The sequence below is a fragment of the Stegostoma tigrinum genome, chromosome 9 (assembly GCF_030684315.1).
Source record: "Stegostoma tigrinum isolate sSteTig4 chromosome 9, sSteTig4.hap1, whole genome shotgun sequence".
Lineage (NCBI taxonomy): Eukaryota > Metazoa > Chordata > Chondrichthyes > Orectolobiformes > Stegostomatidae > Stegostoma > Stegostoma tigrinum.
In genome coordinates this window covers 85,305,206-85,318,657 of record NC_081362.1, presented here as the reverse complement: position 1 = coordinate 85,318,657, position 13,452 = coordinate 85,305,206, and the positions used below count along the sequence as shown (strand labels likewise).

The 13,452-nt window shown below is 45.3% G+C and overlaps 1 protein-coding gene across 4 annotated transcripts in view; it reads right to left on the bottom strand.

Annotated features, from left to right (window-relative positions):
• Nucleotides 1-13,452, bottom strand: part of smyd3 (SET and MYND domain containing 3) — a 730,951-nt gene that overhangs the window by 527,356 nt on the left and 190,143 nt on the right. For 3 of the 4 annotated variants that reach the window (XM_048536552.2, XM_059648728.1, XM_048536554.2), the window contains one exon: nt 1,531-1,594. In XM_048536552.2, coding sequence (XP_048392509.1) covers nt 1,531-1,594 — 64 coding nt within the window. Of the gene's footprint in view, nt 1-1,530; nt 1,595-2,253; nt 2,303-13,452 lie in introns of those variants that run through there. The other variant, XM_059648727.1, reaches the window with a different exon arrangement.

Below are 13,452 nucleotides of genomic sequence, written 5' to 3'. Positions count from 1 at the left end.
ATGGATTCATGGTCATGATTAGACTCTTAATTCCAGATTTGTATTGAATTCAAATTCCACCACTTGCCATTACTGCATTTGAACCCAAGTCCCCACAACATTACCTGGGCCTGTGGATTAACATTCCAGTGATTATACCTCTAGGCCGCAGCCTCCCTCCCCGTGGTCTGAGGAAGGGTCACCGGATCCGAAACATTAACTCTGTTTTTCCCTTCATTGATGCCTCGGGAACTGCAGAGCTTTTCCAGCAATTTTGTTTTTGTGTCTATTTCCATACTTCATTTGGTTAATGTGGCTGCAGAGTATCACAAGACCCGCTGAAAGTGCGGGTTTAAGAATCACATTGTAGAGCGGATGGGGATCACAGAGAGACATCGGTAATCCAAACATCGTCAGGCAGTACAAGTGGAGCCGCTGTTTACAAGCTGTCTTCCCCTTTCTTCTACTAATTTGGAACCAACTTGCTCTCACCTTTCGTCTCTTTAACAAAGAGACATGCCCTGAGGCAGAGGTCCTTTTCTGCAATGTGACAAATTATTCCCACTCCTGGGGGAAATACAACTTCATCACAATCATCAGTTCTCTCAAGATTTTTTAAAAGCTGGTCTATGACAACAAAATAAAATTGATAATCCGCTCCTTGAAAACTGGAGTCCTTTCTCAGGGCTGCATACATGACCCAACAAGGCACAGGTGAAGTGGAGCTGAATCGATAATCTTTCTTATTAATTTGGCCATAATACACTGCTGATCGTTGGATCATGCTGTGCAATAACTGGCTGTTTATACTTCCAAAACAAAGCTACCATGACACTTCAAACATAGTTAATTGGTCGAAAACACTTTGAGGCTATTGATAATGAAAAGCACGATGTAAATGCCAATATTTTCTTTTCACTGCTGTGAGTAATCGTGACAATGCCTGAGTTGTACAATTTAACCACCTTCCTCAGGGCGGCACGGTGGCTTAGTGGTTAGCATGGCAGCCTCACAGCGCCAGGGACCCAGGTTCAATTCTAGCATCGGGTGACTGTCTGTGTGGAGTTTGCATATTCTCCCCACGTCTGTGTGGGTTTCCTCCAGGCGCTCCGGTTTCCCGCCACAGTCCAAAAATATGCAGGCTGGGTGGATTGGCCATGCTAAATTGCCTGTAGTGTCCAGGGATGTGTCGATTCGGTGGGTTATAAGGGGATGAGTCTGGGTGGGATGCTCTTAGGGTCAGTGTGGGTGTGTTGGGCTGAAGGGCCTGTTTCCAGACTATAGGGATTCTATGATTCCTTTTCTGATGAAATCAACCTGCTTTTATAGGAAGGTACTGCCAAAGCATTTTTTCTTTGGTCAGGGGTTATTTGCTATAGTTTGTGAAGACTCTTTTCGAATAAACTGTTTGCTGCTGTGATTCTTACCATCAATTCTAACCTGTCTTAAACTCACAGAAGGACACCGTGGTGTATTTACCCGATTGTCTAATATGAATAAAAAGCTCACACACTCCCAGAGAGCATTTGAGCTTCACATTTACCAGCTTACCTGGCAGATGGTACTGCAGTATCTTGCCATTTTGCACTGGGAACAACGCAACAGTGATTCCTTCCTGCGGAGAGAAAAAATACATTACCAACGAGATAAAAATGGACTGTCCTGTGGTTGAGTACAATTTAAATCATACAACTTGGCGACTTCATAAAGTGTTTGGGACTATGGTTTTCCTCAGACAGTCAAGTTTCAAAATAGAAACTGACAGCAGGGTAGCTAAAAAATGCACAGTGCAAAGCAACACAAGCAAAATTATATTTATGTACATCAGCAGATAAAATTACAAAGTGACCTCGATTTGACCAGTGATTGTTGACCACCCACTAATTCCATTTTGCTTTCAACTGTTTTCCCAATGACATGAACCAGTCAGCACCAACGAGCTGAACATCATTCACCAAAAGCCAAACGTCAATGCTGATGGATGTCATTTCCCACTGTAAAATACAAACAATTGTGGCTGTTATTGAGAGGTTATTTGTTAAATTCAATTAGGTGCCTCAGAAAATTCTAGAGTCTTACTTTGGAACTGCCTCATTGTGGAACTGAACTGAACCAGCAGCCCGGTGGCCTTATTAATCCACATATTGCAAGAGGTGAATAATCCGAAAGGATTCTATTATTAAACAGCACAGTTTCACAAACTGTCTGTAAAACAACTGCACTTATGAACCCGTCAGCTCTGATGAAAAACATTGCAGTCAATCAAAGCAAAACCTTTTCATTCTCGTGATGCCGTAGTACAGCAATCTTTCTCACTGCCAGAAATTATTGCTGCTCTTTGTTCCTGGATACTCCGAGCTAGGTCCACGTGAAGAGTGGCTCAGTGGTTAGCACTGCTGCCTCACAGCGCTAGGGACCCGGGGGCGATTCCACCCTCGGATGACTGTCTGTGTAGAATCTGCATATTCTCCCCATGTCAATGCAGGTTTCCTCTGGGTGCTCCGGTTTCCTCTCACAGTCCAAGGTGTGTAGGTTAGGTGGACTGGCCATGCTAAATTGCACCCAGTATTCAAGGCCATGTAGGCTAGTGGGTTTAGCCATAGGAAATGAAGAGTTACAGGGATAGGGTGGAGCAGTGGGTCTGCGTGGAATGCTCTTTGGAGGATCATTGTGGGCTCGATGGGCCAAATGACCTGCTTCCACACTATAGGAATTCTATGAGACTCATGAAGAAACCGCATGAGAAGAAGGGGTAGTATGGCCTCTGGGGCTCACATTACTAACACCCTTTCCCTCATGAATAAGCATCAGACTCCATATGCAGGAAGTAATGAGGGAAGATTTTCCCTAAGCGCTGTATCATACCAGCCAAGATGATTCAGTTTCAGGGCTAACAAAGTGTGGAGCTGGATGAAGGCAGCAGGCCAAGCAGCATCTCAGGAGCACAAAAGCTGACGTTTTGGGCCTAGACCCTTCATCAGCTCTCTGATGAAGGGTCTAGGCCCGAAACGTCAGCTTTTGTGCTCCTGAGATGCTGCTTGGCCTGCTGTCTTCATCCAGCTCCACACTTTGTTATCTTGGATTCTTCAGCATCTGCAGTTCCCATAATCACTGATTCAGTTTCAGGGGTGGTCACTTTGGAAGGGCCATTAGGAAACATGGATAGCAGATTATCATCAGCTGCTGAGAAATCTCAGACAATTTTGCTAGTCGTTTGCATTTAGTTGACCTTTGTATCCTGACTTATGCATAGTTACAGCATCATTAGTTTTTGGTGAAGTGCTTTGAGATGCTTGAAAGGTAGGATTGTTTTCAACATCGTTTGCAGGAGGGAACTACTTTGCCTGCTGTGTATGTGCTGGCTCTCTACAAGAGCAATCCCACAGATCACAGGCCCTTGATCTGTCCCTATTTCCCTTCAGCTAATTATTGATTTCTCTTTCAAAGACCATGAATCAATCTGCCCTCAGTGGCACGGAGGCAGTACCTTGATATCAAGGTGACATCTAACCAGGGTCACAAGTTCCTAGCATGGATCTTCACATGACTGAAAAACCTGATCCACAAACTGTAGGTCCATGAGGCAGGACTTCCCATAAGGTAGGAGGTCTCAGGGCAGGACTTCCTTCTGTGCCACTGCTCTTTCTCATCAGTTAAGGCATGTAGAGACAGTGCAATTTGTCTCCATTTTGAACAATTGATAGCAAGCTCCTCCTAATCATTAAATAAAAGCTAAAAGGACTCCGGATGCTGTAAGTCAGGAACAAAAACAGAAGTTGCTGGAAAAACTCAGCAGGTCTGGCAACATTTATGAAGAAAAAAATCAGTTAAGGTTTCGGATCTGGTGACCCTTTCTCTGAGGAAGGGGGGGCTCCTTCTGAGGAAGGGTCATCAGACCCAAAACATCAACTCTGATTTTTTTTTATCTTCACAGATGCTGCCAGACCTGCTGAGCTTTTCCAGCGACTTCTGTTTTTGTTCCTCCCGATCGTTAATGCCAATGGTGCTGTACTGCATGGAGTGATTGAGAATGTATTAGCTGCATTTTTATCATGCTGGCCCGGAACGCTGGCTGTTTCGGAGTTGGGAAAACAGGATCTGGACAAGCAGACATTAATTGACCATCAGGACATACTGCCCTCCAGCTCAGCGCAACTGGCTTTCAAAAGCTTCAGCCAAATGCTGGGGGAATGGTCTTCAAGAAGGACCCTAGTGCTTGTTCGACTGTGCTCCCCTTGAATTTGGTGGATGCAGAGAAGACTCTACTGCTAGAATTTCATAAGCACTCTCATATGTCACTAACACACAGTCCATGACTCAACACATGGTAACCACAGCTCTATATGCCCAGGCTTTTGTTTAGTTGCAGAGATCTTTTACTGGCTGAGGTCTTTGTTATCAAACACTTGCTACTGTAGTTAGGAAAAGACTGTGCTAGCACCACAGACCCAGTGTTGGACCTTCTCAACGGCAGTTGCCAAGATTTCGTGAGGAGCACTCAACATATTCCAGAGCTCAACATACAAACCCTGCCACAGTCTCATGCAGTACATTCCAGATCCTCATCACTCACAGTGCAAAATAGCTTTTCCTCATATCAATATCGAACTAAAGTGATTAAAACACCCAGTGTATTCTGCAATAATGGGAACTGCAGATGCTGAAGTATCTGAGATAACAAGGTGTGGAGCTGGATGAGCACAGCAGGCCAAGCAGCATCTTACGAGCAGGAAAGCTGACGTTTCAGGCCTAGGCCCTTTTTCTGATGAAGGGTCTAGACCCGAAACGTCACCTTTCCTGCTCCTAAGATGCTGCTTGGCCTGCTGTGTTCATCTAGGTCTACACCTTGTTATCAGGGTATTCTGCTCCTTGATCCTTCTGCTGATGCAAATAGTTTCATACCTCTCCTAAATCTCCTCTGAGCTTTCAGCTTCACAGTTCTGGCTGTGGCTCAGTCGGTAGCACACGTGTTTCTGAATCTGAAGGTTCCAGGTTTTAGTCCTATTCTGGGAGCTGAGCACAAAAGTGAAGACAGGCACCCCAGTGAAGAACTGAGGGAGTGCTGCTCCACCAGAAGCACAAATGAAATGAGAAGCCAAGGCCCTAGCTCAGGTAGAGGTAAAATATCTGGCAGCACTATTTCAAAGAAGAGGCAGGCAGGCTTCCCTCAGCATGCTGGCCATCATTCATTACTCAATTAAAATCCTGAGGGGAAAAAAAAATCACATAACTGTTTGCTACATTTCCTGCATTGCAACAACTACACCTTAAGGCCCACCCAATTGGTAGCAAGACGCTTTTGTGGTCATGAAAAAAGTGATATAAAGAACCGCTCCAGCCATGGAGTCACAGATTCTCACAGCGCAGAAAAGGTCCCTCAATTCATCAAATCTGCGCTGACATAACGGCCACTAGTGGTGCGCTAATCCCAGTTTCCTGCACTGGCCCCATATCCTTCAACATTGTGATATGTGAAGTCCTTATCCAAATACTTTATTTAAAGGCTGTAAGGTTCCGGCCTCCACTGCCTTCCCAAGCGGTGCATTCCAGATTCCCACCACCTGCTGTGTGAAGATTTCTTTGCCCCAATCCCCTCTGAATCTCCTACCCCTTACCCTAAAACTATACCCCCTTGTGATTCACCCCTCAGCCAAGGGGCACAGCTGCTCCCTATTTACACTGTCTATAACCCTCATAATCTTATGTCATGTCCCACTCAGTCTTCTCTGCTCTAAAGAAAACAATCCAAGCCTATCTAGTCACTCCTTATAGCTCAATTTCTCCATTCCAGGCAACATCCCGGTGAATCTCCTCTGTACCTTCGAGTGAGGTGACCAGTACTGTACACAGTGCTCCAGCTGTGACCTAACCATTGCCCTGTACAACGCCAACATTACCTCCTTGCTCTTACACTCTATGCTGCAACTGATGAAGCAAATATTCCACATACCTTCTTAACTATCCAGCACACATGCTCTGACAACTTCAGGGATCTGTAAATAATTACGGCAAGATCCCTCTGCTCCTCTAAGCTATCCAGTATCCTGTCATTCATTAAATACACCTGCATCTTCTTTCGTCTTCCAAAGTGAATCATTTCACTCTTATCAGGGTTAAATACTATCTGCCACTGGTCTGCCCATCTGAACAATCCATCTATATCCTCCCATAACCTACAAACATCTTCTTCGCTGTTAACCACTCTACCAATCTTGGTGTTGTCTGCAGAGATGATGGTAACTGCAGATGCTGGAGAATCCAAGATAACAAAGTGTGAAGCTGGATGAACACAGCAGTCCAAGCAGCATCTTAGGAGCACAAAAGTTGACGTTTCGGGCCTAGACCCTTCCTCTCTGATGAAGAGTCGAGGCCCAAAACGTCAGCTTTTGTGCTCCTGAGATGCTGCTTGGACTGCTGTGTTCATCCAGCTTCACACTTTGTTATCTTGGGGTTGTCTGCATATTTGTTTAACATTCCCCCACATTTTCACTACTGACAATGAGAGTCCCGGTACTGATCCTTGTGGTTCACCGCTGGACACCGGCCTCCAGTCACTCGAACAGCCTCCTATCACTACCTTTGTGTCCCATTACTGAGCTAGTCTCTGATCCATCTCACCAAGTTTCCCTCCATTCCATGTGCTCTAACCTTCTCAATCAGTGTCCCGTGTGGGACCTTTGTCAAAAGTTTTGTTGAAATCCATATAACCTACATCAACTGCACTTCCCTCGTCCACACACATCTTCAAAAAATTCTGACCAATTAGTTAGGCATGACCTCCCTCTGACAAAGCCATGCTGACTATCCCTAATTAGTCCATGCCTTTCCAAGTGGGTGTTAGGTTGCACCTTCAGAAGTTTCTCAAGTCATTCCGTACCATTGATGTAAGACACACTGACCTATAAAGTTCCTGTTCATCTCTCCTACCTTTCTTAAAAAGTAGAACCACATTAGGCATCCTGCAGTCCTCTGGCACCTGCCCTGTGGCCAGAGAAGATACAAAACTTTGAGTCAGAGCTTCTGCAATTTCCTGCCTCAGCTCCTACATCAGCTCGAGATGCAATTCATCCAGGCCAGGGGACTTGTTTGTTTCTAAGGCCTGACAAAGCCTCTAATACCTCCCCATTTCCTACGTCAAATGGTGCAAGCTCCTCACAGTCTCTTTTCCGGAATTCCGTACCTACATTCTCCTTTTCCAGCATGAAGGCTGAAGAGAAGTATTCATCCAACAACCTTCCAATACCCTACAGCTTCATACACACCCTTGGTCCCTAATGGCTTTACTCTTTCCTTGGTTAACCTCTTCCCTTTAATGTTTTTACAATGTATCTTAGGATTTTCTCTGATCCTGTTCTCATGTCTTTCCTCATGCACCTTTCTGCTCGTCTAATTGCTTTCTTCAGTTTCCTCCTGCACTTCCTGCATTCCTCTCGGGCTGCAACTGAATTGTTCCCTTTGAACTTGCTAAAAGCCCTGCTTCTTCCTCATCCAGTCCTGAATTGTCTTAGATATCGAGAGTTCTCTGTACTTATTGCTCCTACATTTCCCTCTGACAGGTACATGTGGACCTGTACTGTCCACAGCTCCTTTTGAGTGCCCTCCATTGGTCTGCTGTTGACTTACCTGCAAGGAGCTGTTCTCCCAGTCTACATTGGCCAGATCCTGCTTTATTTTAATAAAACATGTCTTCCCCCAATCTAAAGCTGTCTTCTGCAAGCCATCAGAACAGATTTGAACCGTACCATGTTGTGGTCCCTATCACTAAAATGTTCCCTCGCTGCTACATCGCACAGCTGTCTGTTTTCTTCCCCAGAACCAAGTCTAGCACAGCGCTGTCCCTTGTTGGGCCTTCTACATATTGATACAGAAATCTCCCCTGCATACATTTCAAGAAATCCACTCCGTCTAAACCGACAACACTATGGTTATCCAAATTTATGTTGGGAAAGTTGAAATCCCCTGGTATAATTACCCAATCATTACTCTTAAACACCTCTGTGAACTATCTACATATTTTCTCCTCTATTTCCCGCTAACTCTTTGGTTGGGTGGGGGGGGGGGGGGGCGCGATAATACACTCCCAGTAAAGTAGCTGCCCGCTTAACATTCCTAAGTTCTACCCACAAAGCCTCATTTGAGGACCCTTCCAATATATTATAGAGTCATACAGCATAGAAACTGAGCCTTCAGTCCAACAAGTCCACGTCGGCCAAGTTTCCCAAATTAAACGATGCCCACTTGCCTGCGTTTGGCCCATCCTTTCCAACCAAATCCACAGAACTGAAGTTCCTCATTCGCAGAACCATTTTCATCCATCTTTTCTGCACCCTCTCTAAAGCCTTAACATGTTGTCAAAAGTGAGGTATCCAGAAATGAACACAACACTCCTGGTGAGACTGCACTAATATGTACTAAATGGCAGCTGTAATTTCCTTACCTGATAATTTCATTCCTTATATCCTACAACTGCATCGATGCCATTTTGCAAGTGGAGTACCCAATTAGTTGAGATCAATATTTCAAATGTTGCTCTGTGACAGATCTAAGTCAAACGCCCTTGACCGTTAAGTGTGCTCAAAACATTCATTATTTTGAGAGAGACCACAAAATTACCTACATTCAAAGAATCCTCGCCAAAGCTCACTTTGGTTTTCAATGATACACAGAAAGACAGCTTCATGCTCTCGGCACAGGCCCAGTGGTGGCAAACTCATCCCATAGTCAGAAGGAACAGGTTTATGGTTCATTCCAAGGGCTCTGGCCAAACTGACAAGGATGAGTGCAGCATTGTTAGAGGGCTGTCTTTCAGATAAGCTTTGAAACCATCACCAAATCTCCTCATTCAGATCAAATAGACTTTACAAGATAACATAGCATGATGCCCCGGCCAAACATTAATCCCTTATCCAACACACCCCATGCAGAATAACAGGAAATTCTCCTCATTGTTGACTGTGAAACCTCGCTGACCACAGCATAGATATCACAAAAGAATGGGCAGGCTGGGTCTTTTTCTCAGTAGAAAGCTGAGGTCTGAGCTGGAAATCTACATAGACCTACCGTTCCCCTTTAGCTATAGGAGCTACTTCTTCGAAAAACTAATTTATTGTAGTCTAAGACACATATTACTGAAACTGCTCAGCAGTATCTGACAGAGATGTGGCAGTATCTGTGGAGAGAAAGCACAGTTAACGATTCAAATCCAGTGACCCATCTTCAGAAATGGCTTATTGTAGTTCTTCATAGAAGTGAGATAACAAGGTGTCGAGCTGGATGAACACAGCATGCCAAGCAGCATCAGAGGAGCAGGAAGGCTGACGTTTCGGGCCTAGACCCTTCATCAGAAATGGCGGAGAGAAAGGGGGTTCTGAAATAAATAGGGAGACAGGGGGAGGCGGATCAAAGATGGCTAGAGGAGAAGATAGGTGGAGAGGAGACAGACGAGTCAAAGATGCAGGGAAGGAGCCAGTAGAGGTGAGTGCAGGTGGGGAGGAGATAGGTCAGTCCAGGGAGGATGGATAGGTCAAGGGGGCAGGATAAGGTTAGTAGGTAGGAAATGGGGGTGCGACCTGAGGTTGGGGGGGGAATAGGTGAGAGGACGAACAGGTTAGGGAGGCGGGGATGACCTGGGCTAGTTTTGGGAAGCAGTAGTGGGAGAGGAGATTTTGAAGCTTGTGAAATCCACATTGATACCATTGGGCTGCAGGGTTCCCAGGCGGAATATGAGTTGCTGTTCCTGCAACCTTCAGGTAGCATCATTGTGGCACTGCAGGAGGCACAGGATGGACATGTCGTCTAGGGAATGGGAGGGGGAGTTGAAATGGTTCGCGACTGGGAGGTGCAGTTGTTTATTGCAAACCCACCATAGATGTTCTACAAAGCGGTCACCAAGCCTCCGCTTGGTTTCCCCAATGTAGAGGAAGCCACAACGAGTACAGTGGATGCAGTATACTACATTAGCAGATGTGCAGGTGAACATCTGCTTGATGTGGAAAGTCTTCTTGGGGCTTGGGATGAGGGTGAGGGAGGAGGTGTGGGGGCAGGTATAGCACCTCCTGCAGTTGCAGGGGTAAGTGCCGGGTGTGATGGGGTTGGAGGAGATTGTGAAGCAGACAAGGGAGTCACAGAGAGAGCAGCCTCTCCGTAAAGCAGACAAGGGTGGGGAGGGAAAAATGTCTTTGGTGGTGGGGTCAGATTGCAGATGGCGGAAGTGCCAGAAGATGATATGTCAGATCCAAAGGTACGTGAGGATGAGGGGATTCTCTGTTGGTTGCGATTGTGGGAACGGGGTGTGAGGGATGAGTTGCGGGAAACATGGTCCAGGGTGCTCTCAACCACACGGGGCGGGGTGGGGGGGTTGTGGTCCTTGAAAAACGATGACATCTGGGAATGTACGGGAGTGGAATGCCTCATCCTGGGAGCAAATGCAGCGGAGGTGAAGGAATTGGGAATAGGGGATGGCATTTTTGCAGGAAGGTGGGTGGGAAGAGGTGGGCTTGAAATGGATATTGGTTTCTAGGTGGTTGCCCAAGATGGAGACAGAGAGGTCCAGGAAGGTGAGGGAGGTGTCCAGGTGAACTTAAGGTTGGGGTGGAAGGTGTTGGTGAAGTGGATGAACTGTTCGAGCTCCTCGTGGGAGCAAGAGGTGGCGCCAATACAGCCATCAATGTAACGGAGGAAGAGGTGGAGTTTGGGGCCAGTGTAGGTGTGGAAGTGGGATTGTTCCACGTAACCTACAAAGAGGCAGGCATAGCTTGGGCCCATGCGGGTAACCATGGCCACCCCCTTTGTCTGTAGGAAGTGGGAGGAATTGAAAAAGAAGTTGTTGAGGGTGAGGACGAGTTCGGCTAAGCAGATGAGGGTGTCGGTGGAGGGGTCTGGTCAGGCCTGCAGGACAGGACGAAGTGGAGGGCCTTTAGGCCATCTCTGTGGGGAGTGCACGTGTATAGGGACTGGGCGTCCGTGGTAAAGATGAGGTGTTGGGGACCAGGGAATTGGACGTTCTGGAGGAGGTGGACGGCGTGAGTGGTGTCACGGACATAGGTAGGGAGTTCCTGGACCAAGGGGGAGAAAATGGAGTCCAGATAGGTGGAGATGAGTTCGGTGGGGCAGGAACAGGCTGAGACAATGGGTCGACCAGGGCAGGCGGGTTTGTGGATTTTGGGAAGGAGATAGAAGCGGGCAGTGCGGGTATGGGGAACGATGAAGTTGGAGGCTGTGGGTGGGAGGTCACCTGAGGTGATGAGGTTAGACATGATTTAATTGAAGTATAAAAGATTCCGAAGTGACTTGGCTGGGTGGATGTGAAAAAGATGTTCCCACTTGTGGGAGAATCTAGAACTAGGGGTCATTGGTTAAAGACAAGGGTCATCCATTTACTTCACAGATGAGGAAAAAATATTTCACTCAGAGGGTTGAGGAAGGAGTTCAGCAGCAAAAACAATTGAGAAACAATGACAGGCATTTTAGAAGATAGTTCATGGTTCAAAGCAAAGATGTCTTCCAGTGAGGAGAAACGGTTTTAGGAAGAGAATAATGGTTAGCCACAGAAGTTAAGAATAGAAGAAAGCTCAGAAGAAAGAAAAAAAAATGCAAATTTGGCATGGATTTCTGGTAAGCTGCAGGATGAGAGAAGTTTTTAAAAAACAACAAAGGACAACCAGAAACATAATAAAGAGGGATAAACTTTAAGGGTAAACTTGTAAGTAATAGCAAGACAGACAAAAAGAGCTTCTTTATATACTTAAAAAGAATGAGGGAAGCCAAACCAAACATCAACCCTTTAGAGAATCAGGCTGGAAAATAACGAAGCGGAACCAGGAAATGGCGGAGTTGAACAAATATATCACATCTATGTAGAAAACACTAATAGCATTTAAACTTAGAAAATAGTCAATGGGAAAAAATAGGAGATGAAATAAATACAATAAACATCAATGGAGAAAAGTGCCACAGAAACTCAGGGGGGCTAAAGACTGTTACATCTCCTAGACTTGAAGGGCTGTATCTTAGAATATTGAAGGAAGTAGCTACAGAGATAGTGGATGAACTGGCAATAATCTTCCAGGAATCATTATATTCCGGAAAAATCCCAGAGAATTGGGAAAACTGCAACGTAATGCTTTTCTTCCAAAGGAGAAGGATATAAGAAAACAAGTGGCCACAGGCAAGTTAGTTTAACATCTGTAGTTGGGAACATTTTAGAGTCTATTACAAAGGATGTCACAAGTGGAGAATTTAGAAATATATTATTTGATCAAGCAGAGTCATCATGGCTTCATGAAGGAGAAATCATAGCTGAAAAATTCACTGGAATTCTGAGGATGCACCAAGCAAGTTCGATCAAGGGGACGCAGTAGACATCATATATTTGGATTTTCAGAAGATATTTTGAAAGGCACCTCACATTAGGCTATCTACTAAGATACAAGCTCGTGGTGTTGAAGGTAGTATACCAGAAGTCACAGAGGATTGGTTAAACAATAGAAAACAGAGTTGGGATAAGGGGAGCATTTTCAGGATGGTAACCTGTAACTTGTGAAGTACCACACATCAGGGCTGAGGCCACAGTTGTTTACAAATATGTTCATGACTTGGTTGAGGAAAGTGAATGTACTGTCGCCAGGTTTGTGAATGTTCAAAACATAAGGTGGAAAGGCAAGTAGTGAGGTCAACACAGAGTATGTAAAGGGACATAGGCAGGTTAAGTTAATGAGCCAAAAAAATGCGGGAGATTGCAATTCCTCATGAGAAAAAATAGAGAAGCTGAGTATTATTTAAAAAGAAAAAGAAATTAGAAAGCTACAGATGGGGGATTCGGGAGTCCTCATGCATGAGCCATAAAATGCTAGTATTCAGTTCAGCAAATAATAATGAATGGAAACAGAATTTTAGCTTTTATTTCACAGGAAATGCAGTATAAAAGTAGGTATGGTATGCTAAAACAATTCAAGGTACTCATCAGATGACAGCTGGAATACTGAGAGGGTTACATGGGTCAACTAAAAAGAGGGTGTGAAGCTGGATGAACACAGCAGGCCAAGCAGCATCAGAGGAGCAGGAAAGCTTGATGTTTCAGGTCGGAACCCTTTTTCTGAAGCTTTCCTGCTCCTCTGATGCTGCTTGGCCTGCTGTGTCATCCAGCTCCACACCATGTTATCTCAGATTCTTCAGCGTCGGCAGTTCCTACTATCTCTGTAACAACTAAAAAGAGGCTCAGGTGGAGCATGAAGGAGAGGTTCAAAAAAGCAGTATAAGGATTTATTTATTGACCCGAGAGCACTAAATATCCAAGTGCATCAGTCCTCAAGATCAACAACAACAGCTGCCATGCATCAATCTCCACAGTCCCAACAGCAGAAATGTCTGACATTTTCAACCATTATGGGCTCTTCATGGATACTGCAATGAATTATTGAGTTGTTGCGCATCATGCAAGGGACACCTGTAAATTGTTTAGTCAAAACTGAGGAT